The sequence below is a fragment of the Lepidochelys kempii genome, chromosome 19 (assembly GCF_965140265.1).
Source record: "Lepidochelys kempii isolate rLepKem1 chromosome 19, rLepKem1.hap2, whole genome shotgun sequence".
Lineage (NCBI taxonomy): Eukaryota > Metazoa > Chordata > Testudines > Cheloniidae > Lepidochelys > Lepidochelys kempii.
Genome location: NC_133274.1, coordinates 10,217,966 through 10,236,958, shown reverse-complemented (window position 1 = coordinate 10,236,958; position 18,993 = coordinate 10,217,966). Strand labels below are relative to the sequence as shown.

The window sequence follows — 18,993 nt, the reverse complement described above, 5'->3', positions numbered from 1 at the left end:
ATCCCACTTTTCTCTTAAACCTGTAACATTCTTAAAAAACCTCAGATCCCCCAAAATTCCATTCATCCCTAATCCCCAACCCTCAAAACCCCATAACTCTTCATAACTCCTGTCCCCCCAAAACACTCATTCCTAATCCTGCAATGCTACACAGTCCCCTTCACCCCACCATAGAATCATAGAATATCAGGGTTGGAAGGGACCTCAGGAGGTCATCTAGTCCAACCCCCTGCTCAAAGAAGGACCAATCCCCAACTAAATCATCCCAGCCAGGGCTTTGTAAAGCCTGACCTTAAAAACTTCTAAGGAAGGAAATTCCACCACCTCCCTAGGTAACACATTCCAGTGCTTCACCACCCTCCTAGTGAAACAGTTCTTCCTAATATCCAACCTAAACCTCCCCCACTGCAACTTCAGGTCATTACTCCTTGTTCTGTCATCTGCTACCACTGAGAACAGTCTAGATCCATCCTCTTTGGAACTCCCTTTCAGGTAGTTATTTTTGTTGCCCTCCACTGGACGTTTTCCAATTTTTCCAAATCCTTCTTGTAGTGTGGGGCCCAAAACTGGACACAGTACTCCAGGTGAGGCCTCACCAATGTCGAATAGAGGGGAACGATCACATCCCTCGATCTGCTGGCAATGCCCCTACTTATACATCCCAAAATTGGCCTTCTTGGCAACAACGGAACACTGTTGACTCATATCCAGCTTCTCGTCCACTGTAACCCCTAGATCCTTTTCTGCAGAACTGCTGCCGAGCCATTCGGTCCCTAGTCTGTAGCAGTGAATGGGATTCTTCTGTCCTAAATGCAGGACTCTGCACTTGTCCTTGTTGAACCTCATCAGATTTCTTTTGGCCCAATCCTCCAATTTGTCTAGGTCCCTCTGTACCCTATCCCTGCCCTCCAGCGTATCTACCTCTCCTCCCAGTTTAGTGTCATCTGCAAACTTGCTGAGGGTGCAATCCACACCATCCTCCAGATCATTAATGAAGATATTGAACAAAACCGGCCTGAGGACCGACCCTTGGGGCACTCCACTTGATGCCGGCTGCCAACTAGACATGGAGCCATTGATCACTACCCGTTGAGCCCGACAATCTAACCAGCCTTCTATCCACCTTATAGTCCATTCATCCAGCCCATATTTCTTACTGGCAAGAATACTGTGGGAGACCATGTCAAAAGCTTTGCTAAAGTCCAGGAACAACACGTCCACTGCTTTCCCCTCATCCACAGAGCCAGTTATCTTGTCATAGAAGGCAATTAGATTAGTCAGGCATGACTTGCCCTTGGTGAATCCATGCTGACTGTTCCCGATCACTTTCCTCTCCTCTAAGTGCTTCAGAATTGATTCCTTGAGGACCTGCTCCATGATTTTTCCAGGGACTGAGGTGAGGCTGACTGGCCTGTAGTTCCCAGGATCCTCCTTCTTCCCTTTTTTAAAATATGGGCACTACATTAGCCTTTTTCCAGTCATCCGGGACCTCCCCCAATCGCCATGAGTTTTCAAAGATAATGGCCAATGGCTCTGCAATCACATCCGCCAACTTCTTTAGCACTCTCGAAAGCAGTGCATCCGGCCCCATGGACTTGTGCTCATCCAGCTTTTCTAAATAGTCCCGAACCACTTCTTTCTCCACAGAGGGCTGGTCACCTCCTCCCCATGCTGTGCTGCCCAGTGCAGCAGTCTGGGAGCGGACCTCGTTCGTGAAGACAGAGGCAAAAAAAGCATTGAGTACATTAGCTTTTTCCACATCCTCTGTCACTAGGTTGCCTCCCTCATTCAGTAAGGGGCCCACACTTTCCTTGAATTTCTTCTTGTTGCTAACATACCTGAAGAAACCCTTCTTGTTACTCTTAACATCTCTTGCGAGCTGCACCTCCAGGTGTGATTTGGCCTTCCTGATTTCACTCCTGCATGCTCGAGCAATGTTTTTATACTCTTCCCTGGTCATTTGTCCAGTCTTCCACTTCTTGTAAGCTTCTTTTTTGTAAAAAGAAAAGGAGTACTTGTTCCGATGAAGTGAGCTGTAGCTCACGAAAGCTTATGCTCAAATAAAATTGTTAGTCTCTAAGGTGCCACAAGTGCTCCATTTCTTTTTGCGAATACAGACTAACACGGCTGCTACTCTGAAATGTGGCACCTTAGGGACTAACAAATTTATCTGAGCGTGAGCTTTCGTGAGCTACAGCTCACTTCATCAGATGCATTCAGTGGAAAATACAGTGGGGAGATTTATATACACAGAGAACATGAAACAATGGGTGTTACCATACACACTGTAACGAGAGTGATCTCTTAAGGTGAGCTATTACCAGCAGGAGAGCGGGGTCGGGGGGGAGGGAGAACCACATATCTATGCAGGGGACACCATCATAGGGCCTAATCACATCAGCAACACTATCAGAGGCTCCAGAGTAGTACTCCTTTTCTTATCAGAGGCTCGTTCACCTGCACATCTACCAATGTGCCAGCAATGCCCCTCTGCCATGTACATTGGTCAAACTGGACAATCTCTATGTAAAAGAATAAATGGACACAAATCAGACATCAAGAATTATAACATTCAAAAACCAGTCGGAGAACACTTCAATCTCTTTGGTCACTCGATTACAGACCTAAAAGTTGCAATTCTTCAACAAAAAAACTTCAAAAACAGACTCCAACGAGAGACTGCTGAATTGGAATTAATTTGCAAACTGGATACAATTAACTAAGGCTTGAATAAAGACTGGGAGTGGATGGGTCATTACACAAAGTAAAACTATTTCTCCATGTTTATTCCCCCCAGCCCCCACTGTTCCTCAGACTTTCTTGTCAACTGCTGGAAATGGCCCACCTTGATTATCACTACAAAAAGTTTTCCCCCCGCCCCCCCACTCCACTCTCCTGCTGGTAATAGCTCACCTTACCTGATCACTCTCGTTATAGTGGGTATGGTAACACCCATGGTTTCATGTTCTCTGTGTATATAAATCTCCCCACTGTATTTTCCACTGAATGCATCCAATGAAGTGGGCTGTAGCCCACAAAAACTTATGCTCAAATAAATTTGTTAGTCTCTAAGGTGCCACAAGTCCTCCTTTCTTTTTGCGGATACAGACTAACACAGCTGCTACTCTGAAACCTTCTTTTTTGTGTAATCCATCACAACACCCCTAGCCCCTCTCACCCCCTACTCCCATAACTACCACCACAGTATAACATTCCTTGTGGCCAGTCACTGCACCATCAACTTGCAGCCCCTACCAAACCATAACACCATTATAATACAAACCCATTTGCTCGGCTCAAACCCATTATAACAACTCCCACAGCAGGACCACCACCAGTGTGTGTACCCTCCTCCAATTAAGCTGTTAACAGCCACCTGGGTGATGGTCACAACTTCAAGCCAGTTGTAGCTCACCTCCCACCAGACACCTTCCCCTTACAGACCCAGTGTAACTGTAGCTCCCCCAAATAACCACAGATCTAACCAAGCAAACAGTAACAAGTCAAATTGTTTTGTTATTTTATTTTATAAATGTTTGTAGTGAATTTAGTGCTGGTGGAAGTTGGTGAGCTGACCACCCTGGAAACTGAAGGCCTCTGTTTATCCACAGGATAGGTTAACAGAGTAACAGCCGTGTATATAAAGTCTGCTGCAGTTTCCACGGTATGCATCCGATGAAGTGAGCTGTAGCTCACAAAAGCTCATGCTCAAATAAATTGGTTAGTCTCTAAGGTGCCACAAGTACTCCTTTTCTTTTTGAGGATAGGTTAAGTTTCCCTAACCCACACCATGTTTCACCTTTCTGATGGAGGGACCACCCACAGGCAAACCAGGAGAGTTCAGTCTGCCTGGCTCACTCAATCCTTTCGCTCTCTGGGTGAGAGGTGGGATACTTGTACCACTTGGAAACAGACTGAGATCACACTTATTTCATATATATCACAAAACACCCTCAAGACTGTAACCATTTTTGATCACTACTGACCTGGTCCAAACTTCAAATAGTGTCCTGGCTTTGATGAAAATCGATAAAAGAAACTAAGGATAGGACATGTCCTGCTACCTAGATAATTTAATGATGAAGAGCATAGATATAGGGAATAATGCTGCAGCAGAAACACTCAGAAATGGACTTGTGCATCGGAATAGAGTCTGAGTCTCTACAGCCATAACTGGTACATAAGGCAGCAAGGGTAACATAGGCTGGCTGAATCATCAATTTCCTGCTGTGCAGTTTGAGTCACATCCCTACCATTATTGTGGTTGCTATTTCTGTCAGTTTCTCGTTGACGTTTTTACCATCTATTATGGAAGTGGGTAGGTAAAGGGCACAGCCCACTGTGACGTTAATGAACTGATGGTTAAAGTCTTTGCCCCCAAAGTTTCACCTGGAATCAGCAGAATTGAATAGTGGGGAAACAAGCACAGAATTTGGCCTCTTACATTTAAAATTTCACAACTGTGTATGGTCAGGATTCAAGGTCCATTCAGTTCTCTGGAAGCTTTGGGAAATGAGGGACACAGATATGGATCACACATTAGTCAGGGGAGAAACATGTTTTGAGTGAGACATGTCCAAGAGATCTCCCACACTCAGGAAACAGGTTCCATTGGCCTGAGTCTGGGTGGTGCAATAAGGAGCCTCTTCCCCCTTCACAGCAATAACCAGGGTCAGCAAAGCCTGAAGCAACAGAAGCTGGAGTCCAGGAAGTGTCAACCTGTGCAAGCAATTGCTGAAATGGCATCAGCAACATAAGACACTGCTGCTGGGTGTAGGCAGGAGGCAGCCTCCTGGGTGTTGGCTGGCAGTCGGGGCATCATGTTCAAGCTCAGGTTCCTGTAGTTTTATGAATGACTGTAGCCCTCTGCCCCCATTGGAGTGCTGCTACTCTTTGTGTGTCGCAGGACCTCTTGCAATTGTGTCTCAGGGACTCCAGTTCAAATGCGTTCAGTTTACAAGTTGTTTTTGACAACCAGAGAGATACTAAAATTGCAACAGGTCTATCTTTATTCATTGTTTTATTTGGAGTTTTAAGTTTAATCTTTATTCTTATTTACCAGTGCAAAGTCTGACTAAAAATGTCAGCAGAATTTTCTTGTAGGGAAGGCAAAGCTTAAACACTGAAGACACACTTGCCTTCTACAGGCGCAAAAATATGGACCCAATCCCACAAGCAGATCTTTGCAGACAGATCTCTGAAGAATTCAATTGATTTCAGTGGCAGCATGCAGGATCCCGGGGCTGTTTTGGAAAATCTCACTATAGCCTCTTCCAGTTAGCTGGAAAGTTTCAGGGTACGTTTGTTTTTAAAGTCTCACTATCAGTCATGTTCGCTACATTAGCCTACTGCTGTGTGCGATGTTAGGTTCCAGAATGCAGGTATGCCTGCTTCTCATTTCCTTTAAGTCTGTCCCTTCTGGAATTGAAGGGGTGACAACTGCCAGCACCTCAGAAGAATCTTCCAAATTAATTTGCAGTTATGACCTGCTGCAAGCAGTATTTAAACCAAGGTGATCAGCTACAAACAGCTACTGTCAAGGGAGAGAGAGAGAGAGAGAGTGTGTGCACGCGCAAATGTACAACACCCTAAATCATTAACTGGTCATATATGTATACTATACTTAAATACTGTAGAACCAGAAGTCTCAGGGGACACCCAGAATACGTCTACATGGCAAGTAGAAACCAGCAGCAGAGCCTGGGCCTACAGAATTGGGATCACAGGGTTCATGCTGCAGTGCTAAAATAGCTGTGTAGACATTCAGGCTCAGGGGGGAGCTTGGGCTCTGAAGTTATTTTGAGCACTGCAGCACGGAGCCCTGTGAGCCTGAGTCTGTAGACCCAGGCTCTGAGACTCAGCGCCACAGCTTTCTGCTTGCTTTGTAGATGTATCCTCAAAGCCTTCATCTAGTCAGAAGCTTGGATAGCTGGAGACTATCACATTTACAATTAGCTTATTCTGTTTTACGCTAAAAACAGTATATGCTTTACCCTTCTTTTGTGCCTTCTATAAAAGATCTCAAAGAGCTTCACACATTCATTAAACAAACTTCACAATCCTTTGGTGAGAGCGGGAAGTAGCACTGTCTCCACTTTAAGGGAGAGTAGAATCAGGGCATAAAGAGGAAGTGACTTTCTCCAGAATACACAGCAAGTCAGCAGCAGAACTGAAAATAGGAATTAGACCTCAGTCCTTCTGCCCTGCTGTAACCAGAGGGCAACACTCCCCTACTATTTAATGAAGTAAACAGGAATGTTCATTTCCTTCCCTCAATGTCCAACTTCCTGACAGTACTCTCCAAGCTGTAGGCCCTGTCACACTGACTCTCCTCCCCACCACAGGCAGTTCTCAAATTTCCCAAAGCTAGAGAAGTCTTTTCATTTGGCGGGGAAAAGTGACTCTCATAAGGTCCACAAACTTTACTGACAACATTCAAACACTTTGATACACCCTTGTGAATTTCCATATGCCCTAGCTTGAGAACCTCTAACAACTTTCCCTAGGGACCTCTCCAGCCAACTCCTTTGTGACTCCACTTGTTCTCCATGATGCCCAGGCGCTCCTACAGAAAGAGGAGCACACTAGGAAGGCTTCTCACTGCGAGCTAGAGGATGCTTCCTTGAGTATCTCCACCATCTCAGAACTCCAATTTGTATTCTGCAGATAGACATGTCAACTGTAACCTAACCTATAACTCATTTCACTAGACCATTATTAATTATGGTAAAGTGCTTCACAGAAGACATAAGAATAAAAAGACAACCCCTACCCCAGAGAGTTTACAGATTAGATTTTAGCCATCATACGACCAGTAATGCACAAATTGTAGGGGGAGAATGGAATGAGGAAGGATGAGGTTTACAGCAATAAGAGCAGAGTCATGTGCACATATTGGGGGCTCTGTATGCCTTTGGAAATAAAAAAAAATACAAAAGTTTATATTCTGAGCAGTGATTCCGTTCCCATTAGCAGGTCCATCACAAATACATGTTCTCAAACTCTAACTATGTCCAAGGCAGGAAGTTGCAGTGTAGGATCAGCCCCAGCAGCCAGAAGGACAGGAAGTATCCCAGAATGCATTTGGTGACAGGGGAACTTATTCTCCAGTTCAGCAGTAATCTCATGATGGGGTTTTCAGAAATCCCTTTTCTGAACGATCCAAGAAAAGAGCTGCCTACACTGGGCTTTTCAGAGAGGGATGCTGCAGTCTGGATAGCAGTTCCTTCTTTCCACAGCAAAGGTTCATAGTTCTGGAGCAGATGAGCAGAGAACCAGTACAAGACTGGTGTAGATGAGCCTAGGAACCTGGTTAGAACCTGAAAACAACAGGGGGAAAAAAAGCACATTAATTTTGTGCCTGTGACTCTAAGTGACCCTGATTCTGAAGAATGAAAGGTGCAATCTATCTGCCTCAAACAGACTACTGACAAATTGGAGTGAAATATAGGCCCACTTTATGGTGCTAGAATTTATTATAAAATAATATGAAATAAAATGCCTCTCAGCTCAGGGTTACGCTTATAAAGATGTCTGTGAAAGCAGCCAAGTAACCTCCAGGTTACAGAAAAACACAGCAACAGTTTACTTGCCACAGCTCTGCAGAAATCTCTACTAAAACCTCTACAGAGCCCTATTCCTGAGCAGGGCTACAGCAAAGACTTGAATCTTGCTATCTTCCCCAAGGAAAATGAGAGAGCCAAACCCTAAATAAGAAGATGACTATTTTACATTTATGAAGAGCCTTACATTTCAGAAGATCCCAAAGCACTTTATAAATGCTATGCATGCAGCATCACTAAAACGCAACCATCTCTGTGGATGACAGCAACAGCTAGCTGGTACACAGCACTCTGCAGAACAGTGTGGAGAGGGGAAACAATGGCCTAAAACAACTCCCTTTGCTCTTCTGGAAAGAAGTTAGTGCAATATAAGATAGTACCTCACCCACTCTGTAATATCCTGGAACTAACATGGCTACAACTACACCGCAAACAACTTCTTGAAAGTGACAATGACCCCCTTTCCCCCCCCCCCCATGTACTAAATTGAATGGCAGCAGTTTGTCTCCTGTGAAGGATAAAGGCATCATTCCTGTGAAGCTTCCATGGCATCCCCTCTAGCATGTATGTCCTATAACCCTCCTCAACCCTGAAGGGTCTAGAGTAATTGGAGGGACAGACTGTTAGCACATAGGAGGAATCCAGAGACATTCTCCACTAATCCCTGCCTGCTGAACACATGCAAACATTTACACCCATAGATCTGCTGGGGACCTGCCAAAGCAATGTCAGAGACTGAAGAGGTTATTTAACAGGATTCCAAGTGAGAGGGGACAGACTCCAGAAGGAGGAGTCCTGCTCATACATTGGGAGGCAGGGGAAGAGAGAGAGAGTACCTCCTGCACGTGAGTTCTTAAAACACTTCTAGAGACTGGTACGGGGTTACAGAGCTTTTCGTTTCCAGGTCACCAGTACAAGCCCAGCCCAAGGTGGTAGTGGCCCAAAGTCTTTACCCCCGACAGTTGACTAGCAGCACTTTGCTGTCCTGGTGATAAGCATGTTACAAACACCATCCATTACATAAGTGGCCAAAGTGAAACAAGCCGGTAGTTCCTAGTGCATAAGTGTCCCCATCACACCTGGCACCTAATGGGCCTCCTTTTAGGCAGTGTCAATGAAAGAAAAGGAACTAAATGGCCAGGGAAACTGAACAGGCATCTCTGACCTGGAAGTGGTTCCTACAGAGCACGATGAAATGTGCTGAGGGGGAAGCTTGCACTGCCCCCGTCCTTGTTCTGTGGCTAGACAAATTCCACCTCCACGGCTGTCAATCTATCACCTTGCCCACCGCATTAAACTCCTTTAAAGACACCACTGCCATATGCTGCTTGAAATGTCCCACCTGCACGTGCATGCAGAGGAATCCAAAGGCCAGAAGAGCCGTGGCATGGACCGTGTAAACGAAGACACTGAAGCAACGAAATCCATCCACTGGCTTATCAGAGTCTTCTCCTTTCCTTCCTTCATTCTTCCTTCTCACTAGCCCAAGCATTAAGCAGTACTGGGGATTTGCAGTGAGGTAGAACCAGGCGGCCCAAGAGCCCAGCACAGTAACCGGCGCAGCTAGCAGGAAGTTGGGTACCTGTTTAGGCTCAAAGTACCTTAGAAAGCCCACATTCCAGTAAACATCTTGAATATAAGAATAGACCACAGGGAGCCCCTGGGAGCACCACACAGGTTTCACCCCATTCATGGCCGCTAGACGATACCCCTTATCCACAGCCAGCTGCAAGAGCGGCCTGGGAACAGCATGTTCAGAGCCGGTGTCAGGATTGCAGAATCTCAAGTAGGCATAGGACTGAAACAAAGCAAATGGGAAAAAGACCCCTGCAGACATCAGAACCACTGAAGCTGCAAAGCGGAAGAGTCGTCTCCAGACATGAGGCAGCTTCATTACAGTCCCAGCACCTGCCTGGAGTTCGAAGGCAAGGTCTTTACTCTGGGAATAGATGAGGAAGCCGGTGTTGACCACCCCGTTGGAGCGCACACCAGCAGCAAGGGAGAAGAAAAGTGCGCTGGTCCAGCTCTGTCCTTTCTCCAGCTGCAGCATGGCAGTGAATACCAGGAAAGCAAACAAGCTTTCTGAGTAAGCGGCTGTCATGAACACATTGGCAGGGGTGAGGCAGAAGAGGACAGCAGAGAAGAAGGCCATCCTGCGACACCGCAGCACCACGCACCCCAGCTCATAGAGGACAGCAGCTGCCAGGACTGAGAGGAGAGCATTCAAAAACACCGCTGACAAGAGCAGGCGGCTCCGTAAACACAGTAGCCCTTGCAGAGGCCACAATGTGACCTCTGCCACGGCTCGCACACTGAGGGGGTACACTGGGAAGAAGGCAAAGTTGTGCTCGTACAGGTAGCCATGCTCAGCTATGAACAAGAAGTGCTCTGCATCCCAGTGTGACAAGCCTCCCAACAGCCATTCTGACAACCAGTCACAGAGGCTGGGTTCTGACAGGCGGGGAGGAGAGAAGGCATCTGCTGCATGATCCGGGACCAAGAAGTTAAACAGGGCCTGGAAGAGAGAAGGAGAGAACTGAAATTAACCAAGCATTCTATTGTGACTTCCAGCATTGAAGACAGTCAAATGGAGTCCCAAGCAGGAGGAGGACTCCAGGGACTCAAAGTGTTAACTCCAAGAAGGGAGAATAAACAGGAGCCAAGAAATGCAGGCTAAGGGTATGTTTACACTGCAAAGAAATGTGTTAGCAGCTCAAGTTCAAGGCCAGGCTCCCCATGGGCTTTAACTCGAGATGCTAATCTGAGTTGCCGAGTCTTTGCTGCTCTTTTAGCCCAAGTTAGTGAATGTTGGTTAGCTATCCTGATTTAAAAGAAAAAAAAAATTTTTTTTTGGCAGTGTAGCATACCTTGAGTATCGGGAAAAGGTTCGAAGTGGTGAGACCTATTGGACAACATAGTCTCTGGTGAAAACCCAAATCATATGGAACATTCAAATCTAGACCAGACAACACTCTGGAAAATATGCAGGGAAAAATCCAAATCCTGCATTAACCTCTGTGGTGCAGGAGGTGGGAAATGGAGATGAATTAGCAGGCCTTTTCTTTCTGTAATGGCTGTGATTCTGTAGCTAGCTATGAAGCACAGTTTATTCATTTCTACTCCAGAACAGCTCTAACTCTGTCTGTGCTAGTGAATGTACACTATAGCAGCTTCTATCTAAACCTCTCAACTGCTTTATAATGATTATTTCACAACCCCACATGCTGGTGAGACGGACATTTTGACGCCCACTTTATAAATGGGGAAACTGAGGCACGGAGAGGGGGCGTCTTACTGATGTCACACAGCAGGTGAATGCAGTGCCCAAGCCCCTTCTCCAGCCACTAGATCACACTCCCATTGTCTCTGCTGCTTAGCATGCTGCTGTTGCAGCTGACACACAGGTGTCCCCTGACCTTCCTATTAGAAAGGTCAACGGGACTCTCAACAAACTAGCCCCGTTGTGAGTTTGCGGCATTCACCATGTTTTAACAGATGAGAGAAAAACAGAAAGCTCAAGAGGCTAGGGTCTAAATTTTAAAGCACTGTAATACCCAGCCAGACGAAAGTCATGCATCTGACTGAGCAGTCCTGAAGCTTAAAATGCGGAATTAGGGGTGTCCCTTGTTCAGTTATGTCAGTGCTGGCACTAACAGGGGAAGGAGAACAGAAGAAAAAAAGGGCTGCATTTAATAAACTGTAATGAAAAACATAAAAGTTGATGCTTTACAGTGAAACCTACATTACCAGGAAACTGGCTGGCTTAGGAGACTTTTTCAGATATGGAGCCTTTCATCTCTCAGATGATTGTTCAAATCCATCCCAACCCAGTAGAAACCAAAAGTTGTTACTATCAGCTGGCTGTTTGGTGGCGCTCAATATCTTTCCCAGTTAGACTGGTTTCACTTCACAAAAGCCAAAACAGCTGGGTTCCTTGTTGACAGTCTCAGCAGACACACTAAGGAGTGAATGGGCCATGAGTAGGGTCCTACCAAATTCATAGGGTTATGAAAAATGCATCACGGACTGTGAAATCTGGTCTCCCCACATACAATCTGGTCTTTTGTGTACTTTTACCCTATACTATACAGATTTCATGGGGGAGACCAGCGTTTCTCAACTGGGGATCCCAATGCAAAAAATGGTCATGGGTTTTTTTTTTGCAAGGTTATTGTAGGGGGGTCACGGTATTGCCACCCTTACTCCTGCACTGCCTTCAGACCTGGGTAGCCAGAGAGCGGAAGCTGCTGGCCAGGTGCCCAGCTCTGAAGGCAGTGCCCTGCAAGCAGCAGAAACGCAGAAGTAAGGGTGGCAATACCATACCATAATGGCAGGTTTCAGAGTAGCAGCCGTGTTAGTCTGTGTTCGCAAAAAGAAAAGGAGTACTTGTGGCACCTTAGAGACTAACCAATTTATTAGAGCATAAGCTTTTGTGACACGAAAGCTTACGCTCTAATAAATTTGTTAGTCTCTAAGGTGCCACAAGTACTCCTTTTCTTTTTACGAATACCATACCATGCCACCCTTACTTCTGCACTGCTGCCTTCACAGTTAGGTCAGGACCCCTACAGTTACAACCCCATGACATTTCAGATTTAAATATCTGAAATCATGAAATTTATAATTTTTTAAATCCTATGACCATGAAATTGACCAAAATGGACCGTGAATTTGGTAGGGCCCTAGCCATGAGCACTGAGATGTCCTCATGTCTAGAGATAGTGCCTCTAGGCTTGAGACTTGGGAATTGTTTGAGTGGGAAGATTAATGTACCTGTTTTGTGGATAAACAGGGGACTTCAGTCTATAGAACTGTCAATACAGCCGCTTGCAACAGCAGTGAATTCACACAAAAGTTTTAATTTAAAAGTAAATTAACCATGTCAAACTTCTATTTGACAGCAACATGACTTCCCAGATGCTGCTTGTAGGCCTCTGCATTAGAAGTCCAGTAACAATCAGGAAGATCGTGATAGCTCAAAATACACCCTGCAGTACTGAGGAGGTAACTCTGAAGTAGTATATTACATTTAGTACAATGTCTTGTGTTCATTAGGAGACTTGCCTGGAGCACAAGTGTCAGGGCTCTGCAACACACTGCAAACCGGATGACCTCTCGAAAATAGGGGTCTCTTCTATTCATCAGTTTCATTATGACCTTGGAAGTTGCCTCAGTGGGTCACTGCTGCTTTCGGCAGGGGAAATTTTCTCTCTGGCTTTTGAAACCTGAATTAAACACAGAGTTCAGGAACACAAAGAGGTATTGCAGGCTTCAGCTATCTTTGTAAGTTACAGATCTTTACTTACTGGCCAACAGTACTTCCCTCATAAACCTCAGGCTGTAAACTTGAAGAATGTTCCTTCTGAAAGAGACCATGGTTCAGGGGACACCATAGAACAGGAGTGGGTAAACTACGGCCTGCGATTTAATCTGGCCCTTGAGCTCCTGCTGGGGAGTGGGGTCTGGGGCTTGCCCTGCGCTCACGCTCCAGATGGGGAGTGGGGTACGCTCCATGCACATGTGGAAACAGCGGCATGTTTCCTCTCTGGCTCCTATGTTTAGGGGCAGCCAGGGGACTCTGCGCGTTGCCCCTGCCCCAAATGCCACCCCTGCAGCTCCCATTGGCCATCCTGTATTTGTTCTGGAGAAACATAAAACTTCAGCCTTTAGGGCTATCAAACCAACACCTTCCAACATCATTGAATTCATTGACCATTGCAAGATGAGGGCTGGAATCCCCTCAGTGTCTCCCACCTACTACTTAAGCCCTCCACAGAACAGAGAAATCATTGTCCTGACATATTTACAGAACTCTATTCTCTCACTGCTCTTCTAATGCTCTGGCAGGGGTTCCTGCTCACTAGAGTGAGGGCAACTGCTTGACTCAAGCAAATGACATATGCTAAGGGGACTCTTATCTCCCCATACCTTAACTAGAGGATTTAAGCCAGTTTAACACACACCTTAGTATTCTGGGCTGACATTTTCAGAGCAGATATGACGGGGTGGGCAAACTACGGCCTGGGAGCCACATCTGGCCCTTCACATGTTTTAATCTGGCCCTCGAGCTCCCGCCGGGGAGCAGGGTCCTGGGCTTGCCCCGCTCCAGCTGGGGAATGGGGTTGGCCCCACTCCACGCGGCTCCTGGAAACAGCAGCATGTCCCTGCTCCGACTCCTATGCGTAGGAGCAGCCGGGGGCTCTGCACGCTGCCCCCACCTCAAGCGTAGCCCCTACAGCTCCCATTGGCTGGGAACCATGGCAATGCACATGGGCAATGCACCAGGGCAATGCACAGAGCTGCCTGGCCATGCCTCTGTGTAGGAGCCAGAAGGGGGACATGCTGCTGCTGCCAGGAGCTGCTAGAAGTAAGCATTGCCCAGAGCCTGCACCCCTGTCCCCCAACCTCCTGCCCCAGCCCTGATCCCTCTCCCACCCTCCAAACCCCCCTCGGTCCCAGCCCGGACCACCCTCCTGCATCCCCAACTCCTCATCCCCAGGGGAGTCCTCACCCCACCATCCCACTCCCTTGCCCGGAGCCCCCTGAACTCCTCATTTCTGGCATTGCCCAGAGTCCGCACCCCCAGCTGGAGTCCTCATCCCCTCCCATGCCCCAACCCCCAATTTCATGAGCATTCATGGCCCGTCATACAATTTCCATACCCAGATGTGGTCCTCAGGCCAAACAGTTTGCCCACCCCTGAGATATGATCAGAACAGGCTCATAGTCATGGAAGGCAGCTAAGTAAACTCCAGATCGGTTATGCAGTTCTCTAGGGAGCTTTAGGATAATATGAGTCTTTCCTTGGCTCCCATAGCCCTTAATGCCTTGTTGCTTTGAGAAATGGTAGGTGCTAGGTTGCCTGTAGGTTCACACTCTGTGCTCCACTCAATAATTTTACTGATTCCGTTTTCTATAATACACACAAAGAGTTCAAAGCACTTTACAAACTTTCATGAATTAAGCCTCAAAACACCTTGTGAGATAAAGAAGTGGCATTATCTTCACTTCACAGGTGGGCAAAACGGAGAAACAGAGAGGTAAAGTGACTCACCCAAGGACACAGAGCAGGCCAGTGGCCAAACCGAGAACAACAGCCTAAATAGGCTGAGTCCCAGTTTTAGGCTTTAACCATTAGTTTATGCTTCCTGTTTTCTCACGCACAAAACTTTTGGTTTTGCTGATATACCTCTGTCCCTCCCAAACATTTATAGCACCAGACAAATAAAGTAATAAACATGGGGAATACAATACCAAATTGTGAAGTTATAATTTATTATGGTGGGGGATTTCAGCCTAGATTACATTCTATTAAAGCACATTCACAGCTGTAAATCCTATTAAAGAACATAAGATATTTTTTGCCCCTGATGTTTATCACCACTTTGGATATTTAAAAAATCCTAAAATGAATATGCCAAGAAGGTTCAAATCAATTCATAAGAAAAGCCTGTTTCTGTCAGCACACAGCACACCCTCTATCAGAAGGCAGCAAAGCTTAGAAAAAGCTACAATCCACAACCACCATATTGATAGAGAACACAGTGTTGCATGGGTCTAGATGTCTTTACACAAAAAGCACCACCAAGTGTTGCTCACAGGACCACAAGAACACCAGGGTGGATAGAAAAGGGACACAAGGAGCAAAGGTGGGTAAAAAAAAAATGTTCATAGAAGAAAAGTCAAATCTTATGCAAAATTAAAGGTGAATTTCTATCAGTGTTCAGTATTTCTAATTAGTTCCTCGTTTTTGGACAGGAATTCCCTTTGCCTCACCCCATTATGCTATCAGTAAGGGTATGAACCTCAATCAAAACAGATGTTAGATAAATCATCAGGTAAATTAAAACAAATTATGGAAGAGCTATAAAATCTGTAGTGGTGACTGTCCACCACCAGGGGGCAGTACACTCTTACTACATTGGCACTTCCTTCCTCCATATACTATGGCAATCAGATTCTGGTTAGGTTATAGGATTCCTAATAGGAAATCCATTTCAATGTACACATTGGAAACACTTATAACACAATGATTTAGGCATCTCTCAGTATTTTTGCAATCTTCCTTCAGATTAAAGGGACTCTTGAATTAAAAATATATTTACAAGAACGTGCTTCTCACCATCATAGATGAGTAAAACAACAGTAGAAATCCAATTTACTTTTCACCATTTATTCTGCATACTGTTTGCATTTATAACAGCTTGGATAATAGAAAGCCTAGTCATTTTCACATTTGTTTCTAGTCAGCTTCAGTGTCTGGTCCTCAGGCACAAGACTAAAATATATGGTTGTAGCCACCGCACTATTTATTTATTTTAAAAACATTTTCCATTCAAATACTTTTTAAAAAAGGGAACATTTCTATTGATCATAGTTTTTCTAAAAGCTTATTTGTGCAAAATTTATGCACTGGGTCAAAAATTAACATGGTGCTCTCCCTGTATAATTAATTTGAAAGAACTGGCCCACTGGACCACACCCAGAGTTGATTTAAAGGGTACCAATTCACTGAAGTCAAGAGAGCTGCACCTGCTTACAGCAGGTCTGAAAATGGTCCAGTTAATCTTGCACACAATGGTATACTCCAATTATTTTGCCTTTTTCTAACACACATTTTCCAGTGTGTCTGGAAATACTACTGTACCTAACCACAATAAAAGAAATTAGACTTTAAAAAAATCACTTCACAAGACTCGCTTGTACCAAACCAAGTAACTTTTGTTTGTTTGTTTGTGGACTCAAACTCATTACTTTGCTGCTGCTTCTTTCAGATGGCTAAAACTGACAAAGCCTGCACCTGGCATTTAAATTAAAATGATAAAAATGAAACAAAATTATTCCTCCTCACTTTGGAGATAAATTAAATCCTGCAATTTGCAAAGACTCCAGCAGAGGTTAGATCACTGTGGAAGCCCTGAATAGGAACATTTTCAAGGTTGGAAGACAATTACTTAAATAGCTTGTGTGTTTATTAATGGATTATTATTAAACACCATAGAATACAAACAGCATTTATAGACACAAAAGGGCCTCAACCCCAGAACAGGTCACTTCAAGTGTTTCCATTAAATACATTCACTTCTGTTGTTATAAATCTTCCTAGTAGGGTAGTAGACAAGAGAATGCTTCAGTATCTTATGATTTACTCCTAGGTCTCAGATGATGTGTTTGGGCAGGGAGAGCTCATCTTTTCACTCCACTTTTTTTTAATTAACTAACCCCTTTTAAAAGGGCCAATTTGAATATTGACAACCCCAAGAGTAAAAAAATCATGACATGCAACCCAGCCCTTCCAAAATTAGTTTTGTTTAAATGTCAGGAGATTTTTTAAAAAGTTAATCCCAGGGTCTGAGTCTGACTTCTGAACTCTTACTGGAAAGCCCCTAGCACTTATTCGTGTATGTGTTTCCAGATGACCGTCAGCCTGAGATGAACAACTATTGCACACATTTCCCTACTACTTTTCTCTTTCATTGTCAGATCTTCATGCAGCTACAGAACACTCTGGGCATCCTCTCCTTCCAGGACTGAGAAGGTGGGGGAATCAAGGAACTGGTTTCCATTTAATTCCCTCTATATAATTCACAGGTTGTCAAAGAACAGAAAAGGGACAAAAAACAGCAAACCAGTTTTGTGTTTGAATTTTTAAACACATTAACTGAGAAGACTGTAAACGCTGTGTAGACACTCCACAAATATTTGTTGTGAGTTGTATTTAGGCTGCAGCCTAGGGTTAAAACACAAACATTTTTGTCCTGTGTCCACTAGAATTTACAGGGACGTTAGTTAAGATGACTAAAAATCCCTGTGTGGCCATACTCTCATAGGTGGATACAGAACACTAAGTACTTCATATCCTGGAGGAAAAGAGTAGGACATTCCAAAAAGTGAAAAGAGTTGTAGCTGTCTCCAGGCCTCAGAGCTGGCCTTATCCCTTCTCTCCCCTCCCCCACAGACCCCACACTAAGGTTTATGGGCGCTGCTTTCCCATGCGTCCAGGCCCACTCACTGGGGAAGGAGAGCAATTTTAAAACAGACTGTGAAGTGTCCCGCCCTGCAGACGCATTCCTATTGCCAAGGGATCGGGCACTGTGTGTGACTGTAAAGGCTCCCAGGGCTCGGGGGGGGGGCAAGGACGAAGTTCCCTCATTCAAAATGTCCCAGGGTAGGAAAGTCCCTCCAGGGGTCTCTCCTCCTCACACAAACCCAGTGCTGGCAATGCGGGGGGAAGAACAGGGTCCGGAGACGGGGAGGGATTAAGAGGTCTCTAAGGAGGGGGGAGGGGTGGGTACAGGGGGACACAGGGAAAGCAGCAAACTGTGGGGCAAGGAGCAATGGGGCTCTGGGTGGGGAGGGGCCGGGGGCGAGTCTCTCTGGGGCCCCCCAGCAGTGAAAGGCCGTGGGGGGGGGCAGGGAGGGTCTCGGCGGGCGAGTCCCCGCCCGGGGCTCCTGGCGCGAGGGGGAGAGTCTCGGGGCTGCCCCCGCCCCCCCGCCCGCTCTCAGGGGCTGCAGCGCCCCGGCCCCTCCCCCACCTGAGCACTCAGCGCGGGGCTCCCACTCCGGCTCCATCCCGCCGCCACCCAGGCACCGCCCCCTCACTTCCGCCCCGCAGCGAGCACTTCCGGAGGCACGCGGCTTTCGGCGCCTGCGCCCTAGGACTGAGCGAAGCCGCCTGCCGGCCGGGGCCGCGCACGCGGCGTCCGCGGGGCGGGGCGGGGCGGGGGAAGGGGGGCCGCCCTCTTTGCCTCGCCCCAGAGCGGCTGCGGGGGCAGGATCCGTGACTCAGCGCCAGCTCCGGGCCCTGGGGCCCCCGCTCCCGCCTGCTGAGGTGCCCCCCCCGAACGGACACCGCGCAGCCAGCGACGTGGGGGGGGAGGGGGCGCGGAAAAAGGAGCCCGGCCCTGACTCCCCGCCCCCACAGGCAGCAGGAGGGGCCGGGACAGGGCCTCAGAGGCCGTTTAAACCGGTGTCGTTCCCGCAAGCCGCAGACGCTGCCCCCCGTGGCCGAACAACGGCTCCGCTGGCCGCGCGGCCGCAGCCCCGGGGAGGAGGCCGCCGTGACCGCCAGCTCCAGGCCCCCCAGCCCGCCGCCTCACGCGCCCGCCCGCCCACGCCACGCACCTGTTGCGCAAGAGCGTCTTTCCAAGCCAGCTGCGCTGGGGCTTCGGCTCTTCCTGGACTACTTAGTTCAGTTTCACCCACCGCGGGGAGAGAGGGAAAAAATAAAATCTCTGGCCCCAGCCCCGTCCGGTACGAGAACGGCTGAAACTGTAGGTCGTAGACCCTTGGAGACCTAGCCCTTTTCGCCTCGAGGAGGCCCCCACGAAGAGTAGAAAAGGTCATTAAGGGAGATGTTTTTACTGAAGAAGGAAAATACATTTTCTCGTTTAATGTACTTGAGAGAAATAAAACCAACCCTCCTACAGAC

The 18,993-nt window shown here is 46.8% G+C and overlaps 1 protein-coding gene across 5 annotated transcripts; it reads right to left on the bottom strand.

Annotated features, from left to right (window-relative positions):
• Nucleotides 1-5,001: 5,001 nt before the first annotated feature.
• PIGV (phosphatidylinositol glycan anchor biosynthesis class V) lies at nt 5,002-18,733 on the bottom strand. Of its 5 annotated transcripts, none has more exons than XM_073317651.1 (4): nt 18,687-18,733; nt 12,627-12,787; nt 8,905-10,077; nt 5,002-7,319 (listed from the first exon to the last, which is right to left on the bottom strand). In XM_073317651.1, the coding sequence occupies exons 2-4, from the start codon at nt 12,711-12,713 to the stop codon at nt 7,008-7,010; spliced, it is 1,572 nt and encodes a 523-aa protein (XP_073173752.1). In that variant the 5' UTR covers nt 12,714-12,787; nt 18,687-18,733; the 3' UTR covers nt 5,002-7,007. The 5 variants fall into 5 exon arrangements, 4 of the variants coding, with proteins under 4 accessions (XP_073173752.1, XP_073173750.1, XP_073173751.1 ...); XM_073317649.1 differs by lacking the exon at nt 18,687-18,733 and adding an exon at nt 18,098-18,172; XM_073317650.1 differs by lacking the exon at nt 18,687-18,733 and adding an exon at nt 12,869-13,725.
• Nucleotides 18,734-18,993: the final 260 nt, after the last annotated feature.

Coding starts and splice junctions, on each gene's coding strand:
- PIGV (XM_073317651.1), bottom strand. CDS start 12,713: ATGAAACTGATGAATAGAAGAGACCCCTATTTTCGAGAGGTCATCCGG. Junction 10,078..12,626: donor CCCTGACACTTGTGCTCCAG/GCAAGTCTCCTA, acceptor TCTCTCTTCCAG/GCCCTGTTTAACTTCTTGGT. Junction 7,320..8,904: donor TCCTCTGCATGCACGTGCAG/GTGGGACATTTC, acceptor TGTTGTTTTCAG/GTTCTAACCAGGTTCCTAGG.